This window comes from Zootoca vivipara, chromosome 1 (assembly GCF_963506605.1).
Source record: "Zootoca vivipara chromosome 1, rZooViv1.1, whole genome shotgun sequence".
Lineage (NCBI taxonomy): Eukaryota > Metazoa > Chordata > Lepidosauria > Squamata > Lacertidae > Zootoca > Zootoca vivipara.
Genome location: NC_083276.1, coordinates 11,763,729 through 11,787,588, shown reverse-complemented (window position 1 = coordinate 11,787,588; position 23,860 = coordinate 11,763,729). Strand labels below are relative to the sequence as shown.

General features: G+C 44.6%; 1 protein-coding gene across 4 annotated transcripts in view; it reads left to right on the top strand.

Annotated features, from left to right (window-relative positions):
• The window catches only part of INF2 (inverted formin 2), a 71,383-nt gene extending 48,281 nt beyond the window's left edge, over positions 1–23,102 (top strand). For 2 of the 4 annotated variants that reach the window (XM_035104985.2, XM_035104964.2), the window contains 15 exons: positions 530–675; positions 1,735–1,796; positions 3,511–3,613; positions 3,744–3,829; positions 4,654–4,754; positions 6,407–6,477; positions 7,595–7,702; positions 7,832–7,902; positions 8,752–8,872; positions 8,986–9,150; positions 9,890–9,992; positions 11,981–12,145; positions 14,566–15,327; positions 17,013–17,087; positions 19,993–23,102. In XM_035104985.2, the coding sequence (XP_034960876.2) occupies positions 530–675; positions 1,735–1,796; positions 3,511–3,613; positions 3,744–3,829; positions 4,654–4,754; positions 6,407–6,477; positions 7,595–7,702; positions 7,832–7,902; positions 8,752–8,872; positions 8,986–9,150; positions 9,890–9,992; positions 11,981–12,145; positions 14,566–15,327; positions 17,013–17,086 (2,138 nt within the window). In that variant the 3' untranslated portion in view covers position 17,087; positions 19,993–23,102. The remainder of the gene's footprint in view (positions 1–529; positions 676–1,734; positions 1,797–3,510; positions 3,614–3,743; positions 3,830–4,653; positions 4,755–6,406; positions 6,478–7,594; positions 7,703–7,831; positions 7,903–8,751; positions 8,873–8,985; positions 9,151–9,889; positions 9,993–11,980; positions 12,146–14,565; positions 15,328–17,012; positions 17,088–19,992) is intronic. The other 2 variants (XM_035104971.2, XM_035104978.2) reach the window with 2 other exon arrangements.
• Positions 23,103–23,860: the final 758 nt, after the last annotated feature.

Genomic DNA, 23,860 nt, shown 5'->3' with positions numbered 1-23,860 from the left:
ACTCAGACGAAAATGCATTGTGGGAAAAGAACCAGGTTGCAAACCAACACCCTCTAGTGGCAGCTAAACTGGTACTACACCTATAGAACCTTCCCTCACAACAGCACCTCAGCTCCTGTTTACATACTAGGCCGAAGCCTTTACAGACTAGGCCGAATGGAGGTACTGACTTGCCTGGGTGGGGGTGGGGGAGAGGAGGGGATGGGATTGGATGGGATAGGTCAGGACACAGTGGGACCAGTCACAGGGATGAGCCAGGGGTGGGAGGAACAGGGGGTGTGATATGTCATGGGTCAGGACAGGGTGGGGATAAGGCGGGTAAGGGGGGAAGAGGGGGTGGGATACATCATGGATCGGCACAGGGTGGGTGCAGTCACAGGGATTAGCCACAGCAACGCGTGGCAGGGCCAGCTAGTATCTAATAATTTCCCCACAGTGCAAATACTTGCATATGTGTCATCATTTCAAGGGGATATATGTAAGGAGAACTTGTTGGGTGCCGCCTGCCATAATGCCTCGTGTCTTGCAGAGGGACACTCTATGTGGGCTTCCGTGACAAGCAGTAGCGAGGAGACCATTGAGCCGGACTACACGAGCATAGAGCAGTTGTTTTGCTTCCCACAAACGAAGCCCAAGGAGAAGCAGGCAGCCCCGGTGAAGGTGGAACCAAAGGAGGTAAGACAATGATCCGTCTGGATAACTGTGCAGTCTGTCCCTGTGATACCAATAAGACTGCCTTGCAGATAGCCACTCGCCTGCGATGATGGAGAATCTCCTTTAGGTGACCAGGCAAGGAAGCTTGTTTTCTTTTCATATAATGATAGAAGTATAGAGTTGGAAGGTACCCAAGGGTCATGTAGTCCAACCCCCTACAAAGCAGGAATCTCAACTAAAGCGTCCCTGACAGATGGGCATCTAACCTCTGCTTCAAAACCTCCAAAGAAGGAGAGCCCACCACCTGCCGAGGGAGACCATTCCACTGTCAAACAGCTCTTACCCTCAGAAAGCTCTTCTTGATGCTTAGTCGGAATCTCCTTCCTTGTAACTTGAAGGCATTGGTTCGAGTCCTACCCTCCAGAGCAGGAGAAAACAAGCTTGCTCCATCCTCCATGTGACAGCCCTTAAGATATTTGAAGATGGCTCTCATAACTCCTTTCAGTTTCCTCTTTTTCAGACTAATCAAACCAGCTCCTTCAGCCTTTTCTTCCTTAAGGAAACCGGGCCAATAGCCCATCTAGTCCAGCATCCTGTTCACGCAGTGGCCAATCAAATGTTTCAATAGGAAACCTGCAAGCAGGACCCAAGCACAAGAACACTCCCCCCCTCCTGTGATTTCCAGCAACTGGTGTTCAGAAGCATGGCTGCCTCCAACTATTGCGGCAGGGCAGAGCCATTGTGGCTGGTAGCCATTGATAGCCGTCTCCATGAAATTGTTTGATCCTCTTTTAAATCCTTTTAAATTTGTCTAATCCTCTTCTTTCCTTGCGGAAGGGCCATAGCTCAGTGGTAGAGCATCTGTCTTGCATGCAGGAGGTCTCAGGTTCAATCCCATCATCTCTAGGTAGGGCTGAGAAAAGAGACCCCTGGCTGTAACCTTGGAGAGCTGCTGCCAGTTTGTGTAGGCAGTACTATGCCAAATGGACCAATGGTCTAACCATTAAGAAAAAGTGGCCGAGTAACTTTCGTGCACTTATTTGTAAGAATGACCAAAAATGTTTTCCTTTCCCAAAACAGATCACGTTTCTGGAGTCCAAGAAGAGTCTCAATTTGAACATCTTTTTGAAGCAATTCAAGTGGTGAGATCTCGTTTCACGATTGAAAAAGAGCATTAAGGTCAAATGTTGATGAAAAATCAACACTCCTTAGCAATCCTAGTAGATGTTGCAATCCTGTGGGGGGGTTTATTCATGCAATTCTTGTGGATTTCAATAGGATTTAAGGAAGTGTGGCTGTCCGAAATATTGTAACCTATAAATTTGTGCAAATTTTGCCCTGAATCCAGAACCTCATACACGAACACAAATAATTCCCACAAGCAGCCGTCTTGATTCATTTAAATAACAGTAATGGCATATTTTGACTAGTTTTTAGCTGAAGTATTCAGCCCAGATCTCTTTTTTGGCATTGAGGTGGGGTGAGAGGAACAACACCCCAAAATTGTAATAATTGTGCCCCAGCATGAGCCTGCAGTTGTCTGAACAGCAGTTAAACTTGCTTTACTTTTATTTCTAGGCAACAGCCTAGAGTATGAAAGACCCAAGTGGAATCTAGACACATATTTTAAAAATGTTGTGAAAAATGATTTTTAAAAAAAGTTTTTTAAAAAATATATTGCATTTGCCATAGCTCACCATCGCCATCTAGTGTCACATTTGTATAATGCACTTTACAACACACTTAAAACATTTCATTTGCAGCTGTATAGCTGAGTCCCCAGTGTATTGATGGACCTTAGCAATAGATATTCAAAGCTAAACAGTGGTTAGTAGCCATTGGTTGATCTAGTCTCCTTGAATGTGTCTAATCCTTTTCTGAAACCGGCAACAGCACTACAGCTTGTTGCAGTGAACTCCGTAAGACAATTATGCACAGAATGAAGAAGAGTTTGCTTTTGTTAGGGACAGGGAAGAGGGAGATTTGATTCAGTTTGCGTTTAGATTTGAATCTACACTACTCTGAATTTTGCAATGCAGTTTTTCAGTCAAGTAATGTGCCCGGGGTGGGGGTGGGGGTGGGAATGTGCACTCCGAAGAAAAGTGTGCATAGAAACGCAGATCTTATTAGCGAAACTAACATACAAAAATGCACAATATATTAGGGACTACGAAAATGTGTACAGGTGAAACTCGAAAAATTAGAATATTGTCGAAAAGTGCATTTATTTCAGTAATGCAACTTATTATTTTTATTTTTAAAAATGCTTTCTTTTGGAAATTCCACAGTAATAAAACAAATAGTTACAATAATACAAAAATAAACATCGCTATTACATTTCATTAATTACATTCCATTTATAATTGACCCGCCTAACGACAAATAATTACAATTACAACAAATCTTGCTTTGCATGCCATGCATCTATCTCTTTTATTGGTTTCACCTTTTAAGTTGCATTACTGAAATAAATGCACTTTTCGACGATGTTTTGATTTTCCGAGTTTCACCTGTATATTAAGGGGAAATGCAAACATGTTGTAGCATTATAATGGTAATGACATTCACACGAGCACTTTAAAAAAACCAAAATAAATTAAAACTGATGTAGAAATTTGGAAAACTGAACTTAAGCTGGAAAAATGAGAAACCGAGAAACACCAAAAATTGACAAGTACTCCCATCCCTAACTTTCATCCGTGCTGAACTGACTTGCCAGGCAATTTCATTGGGCAGCCTTCAAATTCTAACTATCAGAAGAGGTCCTATGACTTCCCTGCCTCCACTCCCAGTTCATAATTTCCTATCCCCGGAGGGCAGTAGTTGCATCTAACCAGCTCTCTCTTTGACCCATAGCCCAAATGTGGAGGTGGTTGACATGATCCAGAAAGGCGACCGAACGAAGTTTGACGTGGAGGTTCTCAAGCAGCTGCTGAAACTCCTACCCGAAAAGCATGAAGTAAGCTGTGCCCTTTTTTTCTAAACACACATAAGCAAAGTCTCATTTCACAGTTCTTCAGTTCTGTGTTGCAATGGGTATGTAAATGCAGTGATATTCTTGGAACTTAACCCTTCTGCTTTCTTCTCAGATAGAAAACCTGAAATCCTTCAAAGAAGAAAAGGACAAATTGGCAAATGCAGATCAGTTCTATCTTCTGCTACTTGGGGTTCCTAGGTAATGGGAAAGCCTCACGTCTTTTAACAGGGGCTGTTAAGGAAATGAATCCTATGTTCTAACAGATTAACAGAGTCCCTAACATTGTATCTGTGGGCATCAAGAATTCACCTCCCAATTTATTTGTTTTTAATTGAGAATTTTTGGCTTTTGTTGCTTAGTGAGGAGTTGTATGTTTTGAGGGAAGGTTGTGTGTGTTTTTTGTCTTGCCTGCTTTTTTTTAGTTTTGGAGAAGTGGACGCATTTTATCTGTTGTACCAGAAAGGATGTTTAGTCAGAATCTATCTTGTAACTTGAAGCCATTGGTTTGAGTCCTACCCTCCAGAGCAGGAGAAAATAAGCTTGCTCCATCTTCCATGTGACAGCCCTTGAGATATTTGAAAATAATAATACTGCAATATAATAATAATAATAATAATAATAATAATAATAATAATAATAATAATAATAATTTATTATTTATACCCCGCCAATCTGGCTGGGTTTCCCCAGCTACTCTGGGCAGCTTCCAACAAAACGGCAAAAATACATTAAAATGTCAATCGTTAAAAAGTTCCCTAAACAGGGCTGCTGCCTTCAGATGTCTTCTAAAAGTCAGATAGTTGTTTACGATACATGGGGGTCATGTTATACATGGAAAAATGCGGTATATCTTTCTCTATTTTCAGTCCTTTTTAAAGATCAGTTCTAGTTGATGTGAGACTTTAATGCTGTCTACCGTAAAAAGTTGGGGGAGAGCAGAGAGAAGGGGTCAGTGTGCTTTCATCCTTTCAATATAGTGTAGGTGCAAGGTTTTTGTGTCAGCGTCACTGTTTCTGTTCCAGCTACCAGCTGCGGATCGAGTGTATGCTCATGTGCGAAGAGACGGCCGTTCTGCTGGAGATGCTGCAGCCCAAAGCAGAAACCATCAGGAGGGCTTGTGAAGGTAAACAAGGACTTAACCCCTAGGTAGATCTTTTGTGCTCCCCGATGTTTGGACATCCCATCTCAGTTGGTGATGTCCAAAGAAATCAAACTCCCAGGATGGGGCTCATTTATAGGTAAAGGTAAAGGGACCCCTGACCATTAGGTCCAGTCGTGATTGACTCTGGGGTTGCGGCGCTCATCTCGCATTATTGGCCGAAGGAGCTGGCGTACAACTTCCAGGTCATGTGGCCAGCATGACAAAGCCACTTCTGGCGAACCAGAGCAGCACACGGAAATGCCATTTACCTTCCCACTTGGAGGTAAAGACCTATGGATGTGCTTTCGAACTGCTATGTTGGCAGGAGCTGGGACCAAGCAACGGGAGCTCACCCCGTTGCAGGGATTCGAACTGCCGACCTTCTGATCAGCAAGTCCTAGGCTCTGTGGTTTAACCCACAGTGCCACCTGGGTCCCATTTATAGGTAGGACTCGGTCAAATGCAAGAGTTGGCTTTTTTAAATGAGAAACGAGGTCATACACTGCTCCAACGCACAGATCTGTGTTTGTGCAGGAAATGCAAACTTTAGCTATCTTATGTACTCGGTGCCTCCAGATTAGGCTAGCACAGATCAGCCGAGTGATGGTGAATGGAATGGAGCCACGATCCGTTCGGCATGCAGTGTACTAATCCCATCTGCATAGCAACAGTTTCCAAAGAAACCTCAGCCCATAAATTAGCTGTAGGTGCTGCTGCCCTGCACTTGAAAGCCAGCTTCCTGGGTTAGAAATCTGTTCTCCTCCATACCCCCCCCCCAAAAAAAATTAAGGCATTTTGCTTACTCACACAAAGATAACTCTGCAAGGGAGGACTGGGGGGCACGGTGGCAGGCCTCGCTTCTTTGTATGTTTCCTAACCTTTATTTGGGAAGGGCTTTAGCTCAGTAGTAGAGCATGTGCTTTGCAAGCAGAACGTCCCAAGTTCAATTCCCCGCATATCTAGGGGTTCAAATGTCTCCTGTTTTGAAACCCTGGGGATCCGCTGTCAGTCAGGGTAAACTGCACTGAGCTAAATGGACCAGTGATATTTACTCGTCATAAGGCAGCTTCCTTGACTCCTGGTTCTAAATCTGATATAGGAATATTCCATGGCTCTGCAGAAAAGAAAGTACTTTCCCACAAACTGTGGAACTCGCTGCTGCAGGAGGCAGTGATGGGCACCAACCTGGATTTGGCTTTGAAAGAGGACTGGGCAAATTCAAGGGCTATCAATGGCTACTAGCCACAATCATGGAATGGTAGTTGGAAGGGACCCTGAGGATCATCTAGTCCAACCCTCTGCAATGCAGCTGTCCCGTACGGGGATTGAACCTGCAACTTTGGCACCACGCTCTAACCATCTGAGCTATCCATTCTCGGAGGCAGTATTTCTCTAAAAACCAGTTGCTTGGAATCACAGATGGGGATAGGGCTGTTGCCCTAAGGCAGGCATCCCCAAACTTCGGCCCTCCAGATGTTTTGGACTACAATTCCCATCTTCCGCGACCACTGGTCCTGTTAGCTAGGGATCATGGGAGTTGTAGGCCAAAACATCTGGAGGGCCACAGTTTGGGGATGCCTGCCCTAAGGTCTTGTTTTCAGGCTTCGTACCAATTTATTTTTTTCCTCCCCCAGATCTCCTCACCAGCAAACGGTTGCCTGTTTTCTGTCAGTTGATCCTGAAAGTTGGAAACTTCTTGAACTACGTAAGTGATAGATTAAAGCATGCATTTTAGAAGTGGCCTTAGTCTTTCCCTTCCTTCCCCTGAGTTTTAGGGATGGGAGAGAAATTTGTTCCACTTCAGTTTTAAAGGCAAACCGACATACATTTGTGCTTCTGCAAACCAAAACATAGCTATCCCTCCAAATTCACACTCCTCTGAACTTTGCTATGCAGTTCTTTAGTTGAGTAATGTTTACAGAAAAGGCACATCCTAAGGGCAAATTGTGTGTAAAAAATCATTATTAATAATATTTAAAATAATAACATACAAAAAACTCATTCTATTTGGGGAAATCGTTTGCAAAAAAAAACCCTATGTACTGTACTATATTGGCCTGGATATAGAAGAGTTCGGATTTGATATCCCGCTTTATCACTACCTGAAGGAGTCTCAAAGCGGCTAACATTCTCCTTTCCCTTCCTCCCCCACAACAAACACCCTGTGAGGTGAGTGGGGCTGAGAGACTTCAGAGAAGTGTGACTAGCCCAAGGTCACCCAGCAGCTGTATGTGGAGGAGTGTAGACGCGGACCCGGTTCCCCAGATTACGAGTCTACCACTCTTAACCACTACACCACACTGGCTCTCACTTTCCCCCCCAAATTCCGACCATGAAAAGTTAAAGTGCAGCTCCCTAGTATGTAGTCAATAGCAGCAAGGAAGGGAGGGGCTTATATTTGGGTATTTTCCCTTCCCCCCCCCTCCAATTTTAAAGGTGCGGCTTATATTCAGGTGCAGCTTATATTCGGGTGCGGCTTATATTCAGGCCAATACAGTATTTTAGGCAAATTTTCCATGAGTTTTTTCTTTAAGAAACGCACAAACTGATCCAGAAATGTGGTGAACTGAACTTCAAGATTGGGGAAAATGAGAAAGCGGCAGAAACTGAAACGGGCAGATTCACCTATCCCTCTAAAATGCCAGTTGCTAGCAATCCCTTGTGGGAAGAGTTCTATTGCACTCCGAACCTGCTTGCAGACATCCCGTAAGCAAATGGGTGGTTACTATGAGAACAGGATGGTTGTCCAAAGGGGCCTTTTACTTGAACCCGCAAGTCTCTTCTTATGGGCCTGTTTTGGTGCATTTTTCTTCTTTCCGCAGGGAAGTCACACGGGAGATGCCGACGGCTTTAAAATTGGCACTTTGCTCAAGCTAACAGAAACGAAAGCAAACCAGACTCGCATTACGCTGCTCCACCATATTTTGGAGGTATTTTCTGATATTTCGTGGGTTTTATATAATGTAATATTATGTTGTGTGAGATCTGCGGATGATGATGATAATAATAATAATAATAATAATAATAATAATAATAATGTTTTCTCTTTTTTTGCTTAGGAAGTAGAAAAAAATCACACAGACTTGCTGGAGCTTCCCAAAGACATTGAATATGTTTCAAAGGCAGCAGGGTAGGAGCGCATTGTGTGCATGCATGCATGTGGGCGGGTGTGTTTTAAAAAATGTAAAGTTGTTGCCAAGGAAAAAAACGAGACCAGCAAATAAACTGCCAGGACTTTGGTCTTTGAACGTCATACTTCAGAGCAGGAGTGGGGAACTTGCAACCCCCTACAGATGTTGTTGAACTGCCAGGTCACGTCAGCCCCAGACAGCATGGCCAATTGTCAAGGATGTTGGAGACTGTAGTCCAAGATTTGGCTAGAGTTCAACAAGTCCTCTATTCCTGTTTCCAAATGTACTGCAGTGAACCTACAGTTGCCTGACCCTGGTCTCTGGAAAAAGCTTTATTTTTAATTATTTTGCTTTTAATTTTTTTTAAAAAAATTACTCTATGGTTTTATGTTTTTGCATAGTAAATCACTGCGATATATTTCAGATAGATCAGATAGATAGATAGATCATAGAATCATAGAGTTGGAAGAGACCACAAGGGCCATCCAGTCCAACCCCCTGCCAAGCAGGAAACACCATCAAAGCATTCTTGACATATGGCTGTCAAGCCTCTGCTTAAAGACCTCCAAAGAAGGAGACTCCACCACACTCCTTGGTAGCAAATTCCACTGCCGAACAGCTCTTACTGATAGACAGACAGACAGACAGACAGACAGACACACACACACACACACACACACACACACACACATTGCATTTTGCCTTGGAATTTTGGGGTGCAAATATCTCTTATCAATAAATAAACTTCCAATGGGAATTTGTATCCCACACAAGCCCCACATAACTCCTAGTTCTTTCCCAGAATTAGCGGGTGCAGTCGCCAGAACTTGTGGCCTGTCCCTTTTCAGGATCAACCTTGATGTGATACGTTCTGAATCCAGTTCCAATCTGAAAAAGCTGCAGGATCTTGAACGGAAATTGTCGTCATCAACGGAAGACGTGAGAGCCCAGTATGGAAAAGCCATTCAGGTAGGAGTGTGCTACAGGCTCACTGCGCTTAGAGTCCTCCGCCATTTTGCCAGGGCAGTTTGCTGCTGTGGTTTTTTGTTTTGTAATTCTGACCTAAATCCAATGTCTTTCAGGAGAGCATCAGCTCTAACAAGAAGTTGGAGACAGAGTTCGAAGCCATTGAAACGAAGAAAGTAAAGCTTGCCAACTACCTCTGCGAGGACCCAAACAAGTTGTCTTTGGAAGATATGTTTAACACCATGAAAACTTTCCGGGATCTCTACATCAAAGCATTAAAGGTTTGAATTTGAGAATGAAATAGTGGGATCCTAAATATTGTAAGGAAATAGGAGATAAGGTGGGGAATCTGTTTGTGAACTACACATCATGATCATCACCATTTAGCATATAAGATTGCAATATGCACAGAAAAGGAAGCACAGGAAATCGGATAATGCTTCTGGCAGTGGAGATAGAATTTAGCCATCGTGGTTAGTAGCTGCTGTGGCAGCCTGATAATAAAGAAAACCTTTGTTTTCATGTTTTTTTTGGGGGGGGGTTAAGAAAAAAAAGTAGGGTTTGTTTTTCTAAGGCAGAGCTCTACCCGAGAGGTATCAGAGGGAAATGATTTAAAGTTAATGATTATTATAGACAGAGGAAAGAGATTTACTCTACCTGATTATTTTGTGGAAATGTTATATATAAAAGTCTCTGCAGAAATTGGTACTTCTACAACCAATGAGCGGGGAGATGGGATGAAATATTACTGTAACATAATTATGTTTAATTTAATTGAATATTGGAATGAAAATTGGGAAAGCAAATGTATTTGGAGCAGCAATGGAGGGGTGGAAAAAGAAGGAACATCAGGGGGTGGGAAGTCAGCTTTTAAGTTTGTATTAAATTTGTATTAATTTGGTGACGATTCCTGTGGGGTTTTTTTTAAAAAAAAAGGAAAATCAATAAAAAATAATTTGCCAATAAAACTAAAGCAAACCTTTGATATGCCCTTTACATGCCAGTGTCTCCTTCCCACAGGAGAACAAGGACCGAAAGGAGCAAGCGGCAAGAGCTGAGAAACGGAAGAAGCAGTTGGAGGAAGAAGAGGCAAAGAGGCAGAAAGGAGAAAATGGAAAGATCAGTGAGTATCCAGATGGGCTTGTTGACGTAATGTGGTAGCTGTTTGAGCAAGAGTGCTCTTGGTCATGGAAGTTCTGCTCAGTGCCTTGCTCCCTTCCCAGGTGATTCTTACAAATATGCATCCATTCCAGTACTCACTAGTGCAGTGGTTTCTCAGACTTTTCTTTTCTCTGAGCCACACATTCAGAATTAAAATTTGCTCGTGCCACACTGATATTTTTTTTTTATTGATAACAAATGCATTTGAAAACAAAGAGAAACAACTCCCAGCAGTGCTTGATTTATAAGAGTATCACTTGTTGCTCTTGCTCTCATTTTGAAAAGATATTGTTGTTTAGTCGTGTCCGACTCTTCGTGACCCCATGGACAAGAGCACGCCAGGCACTCCTGTCTTCCACTGCCTCCCGCAGTTTGGTCAAACTCATGTTGGTGGCTTCGAGAACACTGACCAACCATCTCGTCCTCTGTCGTCCCCTTCTCCTTGTGCCCTCAATCTTTCCCAACATCAGGGTCTTTTCCAGGGAGTCTTCTCTTCTCATGAGGTGGCCAAAGTATTGGAGCCTCAGCTTCAGGATCTGTTCTTCCAGTGAGCACTCAGGGCTGATTTCGTTCAGAATGGATAGGTTTGATCTTCTTTCTGTCAATGGGACTCTCAAGAGTCTCTTCCAGCACCATAATTCAAAAGCATCAATTCTTCGGGGATCAGCCTTCTTTATGGTCCAGCTCTCACTTCCATACATCACTACTGGGGAAACCATAGCTTTAACTAGATGGACCTTTGCCAGCAAGGCGATGTCTCTGCTTTTTAAGATGCTGTCTTTTAAGATACCCATCCATAATCTGCAAAAAATGATGATGATGATGATGATGATGATGATGATGATGATGATGATGATAGCATGCTATACTGTACTACACTAAAATGTTTAAATGTTTCTTTGAATCTTCCCACCACACCCTTTGAGAACCACCACTTCTAGTGCAACGCTATATGATGGGTTTTGGGATCATGTAGCCATGCTGCTAGGGAAAGAATAATGGAAGGAAATTAAGTAAAAGGTTTCAATTAAGCTACAGTGGTACCTCGGTTCTCAAACTTCTCTGTTGACGAACATTTCGGAACCCGAACGCCAAAAACCCGGAAGTCATAGCTGCCAAGTTTTCCCTTTTCTCGCGAGGAAGCCTATTCAGCATAAGGGAAAATCCCTGTAAAAAAGGGATAACTTGGCAGCTATGCCGGAAGTACAGGTGAAACTCGGAAAATTAGAATATCGTCGAAAAGTGCATTTATTTCCGTAACCCAACTTAAAAGGTGAAACCTATATGAGATAGATGCATGACATGCAAAGCAAGATATATCAAGCCTTTATTTATTGTAATTGTAATTATTTGTCATTAGGCGGGTCAATTATAAATGGAATGTCATTATCGAAATGTAACAGTGATGTTTCTTTTTGTATCATTGTAACTATTTGTTTTATTACTGTGGAATTTCCAAAAGAAAGCCTTTGTAAAAATTAAAAGAAAAAATAATAAGTTGCATTACTTAAATAAATGCACTTTTCGACGATATTCTAATTTTCTGAGTTTCACCCGCAAATGCTTCTGTTTTCAAACACGCCTCAGAAGTTGAACAGTCGACTGCATGTTTTTCCATTTTCTCAATTGAATTTGTAGACAGCCCTTTGCACCTCGGTTTTCGAACGTTTCAGAACTGGAACGGTCTTCCGGAACGGATTACGTTCGAGAACCGAGTTGCTACTGTATTCTTCTTCCACCAACCTGATGCTCTTCAGATATTTTGGACGGCAGCAATCAATTAATAGCATTATCCTCTGCAATATTGTCCTAATCCTTTTTTAAAGCCATCCAAGTGGGCAGCCATCGCTACATCTCATGGGAGCTTAAATATAAGTACCTTCTTCTGAAATTCAGAAGCCCCAGCATGTCAAACTGATCGTCTGGCTAACTCTCCTCCATTTTCAACAGCAGTTAAGGTAGGAGCTGTGAAGCAAGACGAAGTGTGTGTTATCGATGCTTTGCTGGCTGACATCAGGAAGGGGTTTCAGCTGCGGAAAACGGCCAGGAACAAAGCCGATACAGACAGGCCCGCGAAAACATCACCCAGTCAACCGCAGAAAGGGAAAGAAAATGGTAAGAACAGGAAATCCAAAAATCGTAGTAATACGGTCATAGCCTGGTTTTCGAACAGCCTAGTTCTCAGACGTTTTGGCTCCCAAACGCTGCAAACCCGGAAGTGACTGGTTTGCGAACTATTTTTAGAAGCCGAACATCTGACGAGGCTTCCGCAGCTTCTAATTAGCTGCAGGAGCTTCATGCAGCCAATCAGGAGTCACGCTTTTGCGAACGTTTTGGAAATCGAACGGACTTCCGGAACGGATTTCGTTCAACTTCCAAGGTACGACTGTAGTATCAATTGCTGTTTCTGCTGCTGCCGCTGCTGTTGTTGTTAAAACTAACATGTTATTAGCCACCCTTTACCCTGATATTCTAGGGCAAGATAAAATAAAACATGAAAACAGATTTAAACAACTTGCGATCACAAAAATCACCCGTCACTACAATGAAAATAGGTTTTTAAATTTTATGGGCAACATTGTCCCATAAAACAATGGCTCTTTTTGGCAGCGGCAGGGGTTGGGGATTTTAAGAACATAAGATTTCCTGCTCAGTTAGGTGCCAAAGGTCCACCTAGACATGCATCCTGTTCTCACAGTGGCGTACAGGACCTGATTCCAATAGGAAGCCTGCAAGTAGGACCTGAACACAACAGCGCTCCCCTTGTAGTTCCCAGCAGCTGATATCCAGAGCATCTGTGCAATGAAGCTTTGTGTGGGTAGCATTTCATTTGACTGAGCCCCCATGTGGCGGAATGTAGAACTTACCATTTCAGAGGCTGGGACTAGACGTCAGGGCAAACAGGAGGCTAAGCTAGAAAGCAGCAGCCCAGTGGCATTCAATTTATATCCCACCATCTTCTCCAAGGAGCTAAAGGTGGTGTATGCAGGGCCGGTGCTAGGGTTTTTTGTGGCCTAGGCAAGATCACCTTCTGGCCCCCCTCCCCATTTCCCAGAGTTGTTGACCTTTTTTAGAAAAAAATAGAAAATAGAAAAAATGAAAAAAATAAAAAGAGAGTTCCTTGGTTGTTGGTGAGGGGAAGGGTTAAAAAGCAGTCTCAGTAGCTTCAGGCAGCTCTCCGGAGGCGTGCTGAGAGCTGAACAGCTGAGAGGTACGGTGCGGTGGCCCCAGGCTCGCGCTCCCCGTGTGCCTCCGGAGAGCGGCCTGAAGCCGCTGAGAGGCGCGGAGGAGGCAGCCCCAGGCGTGCGCTCCCCGCGCGCCTCCGGACCTTCGCGCAGGGAGCGCTAGCCTGGGGCTGCCTCCACTGCACCTCTCAGCTGTTGAGCGGCTTCAGGCCGCTCTCCAGAGGCACGCAGGGAGCACGAGCCTGGGGCTGCCTCGCCCGCAGCACCGGGGGGCGGCAGGTGGCGGCAGGCAGGCTGGCCAGCGCCCCCTCTATTATGGCGCCCTAGGCAGCTGCCTAGTCCTTCCCCAACCACTGGTCCTGTTAGCTCTGGGGATCATGGGAGTTGTAGGCCAAAACATCTGGAGGGCCGCAGTTTGGGGATGACTGCTCTAACCACTGCACAACACTGCCACATCAACGGTTACTCAGCATGTGGCTTCACATCACATTTCCCATCTCCCCCAATGGCAGGCGGTAGAATAAAAGAAGGGCAGGGAAACTGACATTACTAAGAAGGAGAGGTGGAGAACCCAGAAAGTCTTGGTGGGGGGTGGCACTAGGGAAACTCAGGAGCAGCCGGAATGTTTGTCCAACAGCGTGTTTTTCTCATTCACAAAAAACAAACAAACCCAGAGATGGATCTGATCCTTGTTCAGTTCAGTTCAGTTTTATTACAGCAAAAGCCAGCAATACAAAGTACCATAATTCCAAACAAAAAATCAGCAATAACGTCCCCAGAAGCAGAACAGTTACACAAAAGGAATTTGCAATGAATTATTCAATAGAAAGGATTTACGTTTCTTAATAGCTAAAGTGCAGAATTTGGCCACATCATATGATACTGGACTTGAGGAATCTTCCAGAAGGAATTTTCGTAAGGTTTCGGAGGAGAATTCCAAATAATATTGTAAGGGTATAAATTTTGATAAATGGGGTAAAATAAGTTGAGCTCTTTCTTCACTATAAAATTCACAAAATAAAAGGATGTGAGTGACACATTCTACCTTATTGGACATGCAAAGGCAAAGGCGCTCATGAATTGGTACCCGCAGAAATTTGCCGTACAGCACAGCTGAGGGCATTGCCTCAAAACGGGCTCTAGAAAAGGCCCATCTATAGGCTTTGTTATTGATGTTAGATAAGTAAGGGGCAGCTGCAAAGTTAGGTCACGATTTTAGACATCTGTAATTCTCCGGGAATGAGGCATCTTCTTGTTGTAATTCAACATCGTGAAGTCTCTGAGTAATTTTTTTTTTTTTGCCTTATTCAAAGTGATCTGATCCTTGTGTATTTTGTCCTTTTTCCCCAGGCCAAAGTGTCCAGCTTGCCAAAGACCCAGCGAAGGAGGAAGGGGAAAAGGATGTGGTTGCACGAACTAGCCTCCAGGGTCAAGTAGAAAAAACAACTTCGGATGCCGTGACCCCAGTTAAGACGCGTGAGGTTGTCACTGACCCTGTGGCTTCTGACAAGCCCGTTCCTGGAGTGGGAAATGGGAGGTGTTCTCCAACCCAGCCTGGTCCTGAGACGAATTCCTTGAATTCGTTTCCACTGGAGGGAGGCGGAAAATCAGGAAATGGTGCAAACGTGCAAGAGGGCACCGTTACCTGTAGCGCCCAGGACAACGTGGACTTCAATGACTTGGTGTTGTCCCAGTCAACATCCTTCATCAAGTTTGGGAGCAGCACGTCCGGCTACGAAAGTGAAACTATTTCATTAGGCTCTGGAGACCCAGCTGGTGGAACAGAACCGGTTTGTTGTTCGCAGAACGGCTTCAATCCGAATGAGCATTTGAGCGGCGCCGTCAGGAAAGGCAGCAGAAAGGAGGAAGAGCCTGGACATACCACAGATCTACTAACCCCGGAGGCGCCGAAAGAAGCAATCAAGGGGAAGAAAGAACCTTCTGTAGACTCTCTGGTGGACATCTCTCAGGAGAAGTCCTTCTCGGAGGAGCCGGTGACCGATTCTTCGTGTTCGGCGACGGTCCGTCAGGAGCAAGCCCTTGCCGACAAGGAGGGCCAAAGGGGCTCCTCAAAGCGGAAGAAGAAGAAAAGGCACAGCAAGAGCAACTCAAGTAAGCCCTTTTTGAATTGTAATTGCTGGAGGTCAAGACTGAGCCGAACTTAGCTAGCCCGCGCATGGGCTTCATTCAGGCAGACCTGCCCTCTCTCTTTTGGAGATTTTCAGGGATGGGAAAAAAGGGCAAAGCGTTCATCCCCTTTGGGAATGGCAGCCACACTCCATACTTCTGCCTGGCACATTTATTTATTTATTTATTTATTTATTACGTTTGTGTGCCGCCCTTTATCCATAGATCTCAGGGCGGCCTGCCGTGGGTAGCAAGGACTGGCATTCGCCTGAGGTAGCTTCAAATGTCGCCATCCGATCGGCTAGGTAACGTCCTTGCGAAGTCAGCTCCGACTGAGGGAGACACTTCCTTCCCTTACTCTGATTTGACTTTGTGACGCAGCCAATGAGATGTGGCCACCTGGCGACGTTTGTAGCCAGCTCCGAGGGTTCTGTTTGCCATCCCTCCGGCATCTTGAGGGTAAAAAAAGAAAAAAAACAGGTGCACACAGGTCCAGTAAATAAGTGGTGAGAAATCTGAGTGGCTGGGAGAACATATTCCCCTCTCCACCAAATTCCGTTTCGAAACAGAATATCTGGGAGTTGTTGGCTAAGTGTTATTGGGGGTATACTTTTATATAATGGGCAGGAAATTGAAGCTTATTTACAGTGGTACCTTGGTTCTTGAACTTAATCCGTTCCGGGAGTCCATTTGACTCCCGAAACAGTTCAAAAACCAAGGCGCAGCTTCCGGTGGCTACAGGAGCTTCCTGCACTTGATCAGAAGCCGCGTCGGACGTTCAGCATCTGAAAAACTTTCACAAACCGGAACACTCACTTCCAGGTTTGCGGCGTTCGGTAGCTGATTTGTTCAAGAGCCAAGCCGTTCGAGTACCAAAGTACCACTGTATAGTTAAATTAGATTATTTCTCCCCACCCCCATCTAATCCACCAATTAGATCAGGGGTCGGCAAGGTTTACCTCGCCTGGGCCGGTTCACTCGAGCGGAGATCGCTCCGTGGGCCGGATCATGTCTGCACAGACGCAATTTCTGGCGCTGCAGAAGCGAGTCCCTGCTCCATGCTGCATTGGTTTAGCGCAGCGTGCGGGGACTCGCCGAGCAGGCGGCTCGGTTTGGGGGGTGACTCGTTTAAACGACCCCCATGGGCTGCTTGTAGCCCATGGGCCACAGGTTGCCAACCCCTGGATTAGATGCCCACGGGAAGCCCACAAACAGGAGCTGAGTGCAACAGCACTCTCCTCAGTTGTGATTCCCAGCAATTCATACTCAGTGTCATGCTGCTTCTGCCACTGGATGCAGATCATAACTATTGTGGCTGGTAGCCATTGACAATAGTTATTGAATCTCCAAGAGAATAATTACGATGCCATGCTGGACTTCTGCATTTTCATTCCTTGCAAATGCACACATCCATCCTACAAAAAAAATAAATGATGGATGTCTGCCTTTCTGCTTCAGAGCGCTCGTTTGACTTCTATGCAAACGTCATCAGTTAATTAATTATGACTGATCAACTAAAGCTCCTGAAGTTAATCGGCTAAGACGTCTTTAATCAAGCAACTTCTTTGCGACACCCCGCTGACTTTCGGCCCGAATGGCCATGTTGTTAACAGTTTTGGTATTGCTAATCACCTGGCTACATTCAGCGTCTCTCTTTTATTTGAAAGCAGTGGTTGACACTGATTTAAAAGCGATGGTTGATACTGGAGATAATAAAGCAAAAAGAGGTTGTGAGTTGCAGTGAGGTATGTAAACCACCGGGGGCAGCTTCTCTGTGTGAACTAACCGTCGCGTTTGGGACTTCCCACGCCTAATGATCATTGCCACGTAAAGCTGTGCTTCTGCCTCTGTAATGGCTAATTATATGCGCTATATTCTTTTCGTGTGTGTAATTTTGCCATCCGGGTCCAATCTCCTGCAGCTACTGGAGTCACTAACAAGACTCCTAGTTGCTCAGGATTGGGCCCAAGGTCTTACGTTTTTTTTGTGTCAAGCCAATCATCATTTCCTCGCAGGAAAATTTTCGTCTCCTGTTGAAATGTTTAATGTTGTCAGGCGTGTGGGGATTACGGGTGTCCTTTTCATCTTGATTTCTGTTTTCCATACCCTAAAATCCTGTAAAAATGCAATTTCAGTTATGTTCTCCTTCTTTGCAACAGTAGAATGAAACTGAGGCTTTCCCACAGCCATCCATTGAACTTCACGGCAAAACAGAGCTTTGAGTGAAGATTTCAGCCCAAACCGTTCTGCACACTCCATTGTTGAAACACTCTAGTAATATAACTAGTAATATAGGGACATGGGTGGCACTGTGGTCTCAACCACTGAGCCTCTTGGACTTGCCGATCCGAAGGTTGGCAGTTCGAATCCCTGCGGCGGAGTGAGCTCCCATTGCTCTGTCCCAGCTCCTGCCAGCCTAGCAGTTCAAAAGCACACCAGTGCAAGTAGATAAATAGGTACCACTGTGGTGGGAAGGTAAACGGCATTTCCATGCGTTCTGGTTTCCGTCACAGTGTTCCGTTGCACCAGAAGCAGTTTAGCCATGCTGGCCACATGACCCAGAAAGCTGTCTGTGGACAAACGCTGGCTCCCTCAGCCTTAAAGCGATATGAGCACCACAACCCCATAGTCGCTTTTGACTGGACTTAACCATCCAGGGGTCCTTTACCTTTTGTAATATAACTCTTATTATTTGCACGGTACTTTGGCAGGTTAAAACCACTTCTCATGTTTGCATTCCTTATCACAACCCCTTAACCAACCCCTTAACCAATTCATAGCGCACATCAGTCAATAGCCAGTAGAGAAGGTAGGAAGAAAACAGAACACATAAAACATAAAAGTATATATACATTAAGTAAAATATTAGATGTACGGTTGAATCAAAACAAGACAGTCCTTACCTGCAGGTTTACAAGGTGTTTTTGAGGAGCAACTTCATCACCCACCTGCTCTGCCTTCTTAGGGTTGCATTTAAACCGGTCTCTAAAATAGAGGACTGTCCTCTGTGAAATAGGACACATGGCCACCCTATTCCAGACAGCAGGGTGAAAGTGCACAGACAGGTGTATCCTTAAAAAAATGTTTAGGGGTACTCTCATTTTGACTCAAGAAAATCATCATTTTATAGTTCAAATCGGGAAAAATACATACAGTACAGTCATACCTTGGAAGTGGAACGGAATCCGTTCTGGAAGTCCGTTCAACTTCCAAAACATCGGAAAACCAAAGTGTGGCTTCTGATTGGCTGCAGGGAGCTCCTGCAGCCAATCAGAAGCCGCAGAAGCCCCATCGGACGTTCGGAAATAGTTCGCAAACCGGAACACTCACTTCCAGGTTTGCGGCGTTCGGGAGCCCAAACGTTTGAGAACTAGGCTGTTTGAAAACCAAGGTACTACTATAAATGGACAAAAGCACAAAGATTCACGAAATGTTTAGGGGTATGCATACCCCTGCGTCACCCCCAGAAAAAAAAAGCACTGGGCATATCTGAGTCACCAACCCACCACCACCAAAGACTCCTCTGTTCACTGGAGCTGTGACACAAATCTGGATCAAAGTCCTGATAATCTGATGATGGGCTTGCGCTACTATTGGATGTCCAAAGGACTCTTCAGTTCTTCTATTGGTCAGTGAGACTCCACTCAGAGTCGGTGGTGTAAAGCAGGCATTCCCCCCCATCTGTGGCCTTTTAGATGTTGCCGCACTCCAAGTCCCATCACTCCCGGCAAGCATGGTCCATTGTCAGGCACAATGGGTGTTGTAGTCCAAGATGTCTTGAGGGTAGCAGTTTGGGGAGGACCAACACCAAGTGTCAAGAAACAAGAAGAAGAATATCCTGAAATTGCATCGTTACTCCTCCTTTGACTTCTGATTGCAAGCCACCATAACATAACCCAATGAACCAATGACATGTGATCTCTAAACGCCTTGTTACATGACCAGTGTGTTTGTTTTACCAGGCCTTCCATTCCCCACCCACCCAGCTAAATCTGTAAATACCCGTACAGTACTGGAAACAATATGGAACATCTCTCCCAAGAGATCCCAACAATTGTCCACAAATGGCCATTATTTTCCCATAAGAGCACTGGGTTCAGTGAATATCCTATTCAGAGTTCCCTATTCTCAATCACCACCACCCCGTGCAAAAAAAGGAAAATCTCAGTGCATGAAGATGAACACAAATCAAGAAGCCCAAGTTTTTGAAAGAAGTTATGAAATGTTCATCTTAATAGCTATGCTGTCAATATAGCCTTTATATGCATAGTGACCTTGGCGAACATGCAAACTGTCTCTGTTGGAGGCTGTTGTAGACATTTTCGTCCCACCTCTCCCGATAATGCATTCACTTGAAAACACGAGGCAAGGCAAAAATTTATTTATCAGCGATATTTATAAACTGCTCCCTGGGGGCACACACCATAGCACCAAAGTGGCGCTCTCAAATTTCATTATCCCTTTCAGCTTGGGAGGTTTGTAGACTGCTAAAGCTCTCAGCCATGTCCCCAGAAAAAAAATGGCACATGATGCTGCAGGAGGGTTAGAGCTAAACAGATTGCAGCGCGGACAGAGATCGTACATGATGCGATGCTCCAAATTAAGCAACCCCTTTGCTTCAAGGAAATTGATGTGTCCTTTCCTTTACAGGTGGCGCAGCGAGACAGAAAAAATAAAAAGAAGCGCACTCTTCAGTAACATGTGCTATGGAAGGTAGCCATGGTGATGGGGGTAGAGGTGGGCTGTTGTTTTCTCCTAGGGTGGGTATTTAATAGATAGCATCCCAGATGCAAGAGATTTCCAAACATACGTGCCTTATGCAAAGTTTTAATTCTATACAAAACTCCCTCCCGGTTTCATGCTGTTGCGACAGGCCTCTGGTCAGTGTCACATTGGATGAACCACTCTGGGTAACTCACAGATCAAACGCCTGCAGAAGCCGAGGGAGATGTGGCCTAAATGGTGCCTCTAGAACCCAATGGCAGGGATAATTTAAGCCAGCGCTGTCCACTTCCTATTGGAAGTGCTTCCATTAAATGACTGTGTAAATGGGCGCTGGCCATTGAAAGATATGTGGGACCAAGGTTGTGTTGTGTTGTTGTTTGTTACTGTGTTACATGAAATGCAAATGCCTCTGCTGTGTCTGTTCCTACAAAGACCCACACTCCTGTTCCAACTGAAATAACAAATTTGGCGATGCTATAAGGCCTCGCCAGGCTCAAGCAAGCAAGTTGTGCAGGAAGGCGAACAGGAATCCCAATATCTTTTTCTCAAAGCTTACTCTTTCAAACTTGTAAATGTACCAAATAATACACAGTTCCCATTTTAGGTAATAATAGCACTTAGAAAGCCTTAGAGAACCCAACAAGCAAGAACTTCATTGATGCTTAAGCAAGAACAGAACAGCAAAAGGAAGTGCCTGACTCCACTCAGATACAACTAGATCTAGTGCCACCTAGTGACTAAACTTTAGAATGACACTATCCATGCAGACCTAATTTGCATAATCTCCCAGCACTTATGCACCAAGCACATCATCTGCTGCGTCAATGACGAGCCACGGGCAGCTGCCACAGGTCAGCAAGGAGTTGAAACCCAAGAATGCACAGAAACACTTTAGAGCCAGGAAGACCTTGTTGTTCAGTCAAGGTCCCAGCTCAAACAGGAAACCATTTATAGCTCTTCTGTGCACAGCCTGGATGGGTAGAACCTAGTCCAGAGTCTTAAGAATATTTAACTGCCAGGAATATACTCCAGTATGTGGCTTTGATAGCCTGCTTCCAACACGACAGCTGCACAGAGACATACTAGCACCAGCAAATCCCGACATAGTATTCCATCTCAATGGACAATAAGTCCATCAATGGAATGTCTATCTTTTGCCTCCACTGTTGCTGGGAATCCCAAGCAAATAGGCTAGTTGCTATAAACTGAAGTTCATTCAAAAGCTACGGCCACCCCCTGCCTGCAGCCTGAAGTGGTACAGTCAATTCTGCCTCACACAGGATGGATCTAAACTTGTGGTTTATAAAGTTAAAGAAGGGTTTTCATAACACAGATGGGCACACTGCATCCTACTTTTAACGTTCATAATGCATTATTAAAATGTGACACGAGGGGGCGCTGCAGAGCAACCAGGAACTGGCAGTAGGGAAACAGCATTTTTACGGAGAAAACAAGGTGGGGAAATGCTTTTAAATTACCAGAATGCCCTGTGGTGTTTTGGAAAGATATATCTTTCTAATAACATTAAACAGGTCAGTGTAGAGCCAGCCTGAATCAACTGCACGCTTGACTGGGAGGGTGTCCTAACTCTTTTCCTGCCTTCAGCTCAGCAACACACGAACCCTGCGCCCCACAATTCTGTGTTTTCTTTGCCAGAAAAACACTTGCCAAAGTATTAACATCCTTAACTCCCTAAAAGCTTTTCACTCGGAACCTTTCCATGAGAAACCTAGATGTCAAAACCTGCTTTGTTTGGGGTTGTTGTTGTTTTTCACTGCCTGAACTCGAGGGATACTGTACAGGCTATGTGGCTTTAATGCACTTAAAACCTTTTGGTGTTCACTAATTGGAACCTTACACAATCTATCCTAAGAACTGATTTACGTCATTGTTTATTTCTGTTGAGAACCCCGTGGATGTGTACATAGCCACCCCCTTCTGTATATTTTACCCAGGTGACATTGAAATATTACGTTGAAAGTATGAAAATAATTTTATATGCTGAGCTTAGTAACAATATTAATTGCACAAATTCTTGTTAATGACTTGCAAGCCACCGAACTGAGATGGGTGCCGTATGGTGGATTATTTTGCCTAGCACTGACTCGGAGGGCAGCCAGTTCTGACCATTTCTCTTTTTTTGGTGATCACAGGATTTCGTTTTGTCAAAAAGACCACGAGAATACTTAGGGCACATGAAAACTGGTTGTGTGTGTGTCATATTGGGAGATGGTTTTGTTTGCAAAGTCCTGTTATCTAGCCCTGACCTAGCCTTGGAAAAGCTAGGCATTTATCTCCCCGTGGCCAACCACCTAGGCAGAACCCCCAAAAAGTGGGTCAGGGCTTGATCTCTGCAAGGCATAGTGAGCAGAAAGGGACAAATTTCAGGGAAACAACAGAGCCGCTGACCAAACTCATGGACCAAACAAATGCATAGACAATAGGGGGCTATGGGGCTGGATTGAGGGAAGACCGATGCACAGTGGTAGACCACCTGCCTGGCATGCAAAGGTTTCTCGGTTCGTTCCCCAGCATCTCCAAGTAGGGTTGGGGGTGTCACCTGCCAGAGACCCCCAAAAGGCTCTGCCAGTCAGAGAAGACAATCCTCAGCTAGATGGATGAATGGTCTGGTTCAATATAAGGCAGCTTCCCATGTTCCTATCCTGGGTGGAGAGCTGAGTTCCTTGCACGTAATAGTAGTGGGTTTCGCCGCCGCTGCTCTCCTCTAGGATGCAAAGAGGGATGGACTCTTGTACCTTCAATTGAGTGGAACAGAGTGTAGCTGCGGTCAAACATCCCTGCCTGCCAGGTTGCGCCTGCCAAACTTCCTGTTTCTGTACAGTGTTACTTTCCCTCTACCAACCCAAGATGGAAGAAGCAGGAATTCAGTGGGACATTGGTAGAAAGCCTTGGTTTTTAATGAAGAGGGTAGCCTTGTCCAGCTCTGGATGGACTAATGATGATTTCACAACGTAACTTCTCCAACTCTGTGTATACGCCTACTTCCTGAGTGCAATAAACTGGCTTATATTAAATATACTCCTCTAAGTCTGCCCCTTTTTTTTAATTGAAAAAAGTTGCGTGGGAATTATTGTTTATTATATTTTAGGGTTCCCCAAAAGGGAACCCGAAGCGGCACACACAATAATGAAAATATGAAAAGTGCTAGAATGTGCAGAATTGTGATCTCATGCCAACCCCACCAGGTCCATCAAACACCACTCACAATGTGGCTTCTTCTCTTCACGGCTGAAGTCCTTCATCCTGGGAGTAAGACCCATTTGCATTTAGAGCGACTTCCTTCTGAATCCATGAGATTGAGATTTTTGCTCCAAGTGTGGCATTTGCAGAAATCCTAAATTTATAATATGTACCCTCTATACCAGTGACTCAATGTTATTTTATTTATTTTTGTGATTATATCTGACCTTTTCCTCCAATGAGCAGAGGTTGGGTGGCCATCTGTCATGGATGTGTTAGTTGAGATTCCTGCATTGCACGGGGTTGGGCTAGATGACCCTCGGGGTCCCTTCCAACTCTACGATTCTACGATAAGGTGGCATGATAAGGATTCTTCCCCCTCTCCATATTAGCCTCACAACACCCCCTTTGAGGAAGGTTAGGTTGAGAAGCAGTGACTGTCCCAAGATCACCCAGTGAGCTTCATGGCCGAGTGAAAATTTGAACCCAGGTTCGTCCACATCCTAGAACAGCACTCAGGCCATCACAACGCACTGGTTTGTTTTTTTTATACAGAATGTTTCCATGCTGCTGAATCAAACAGCACACTAAG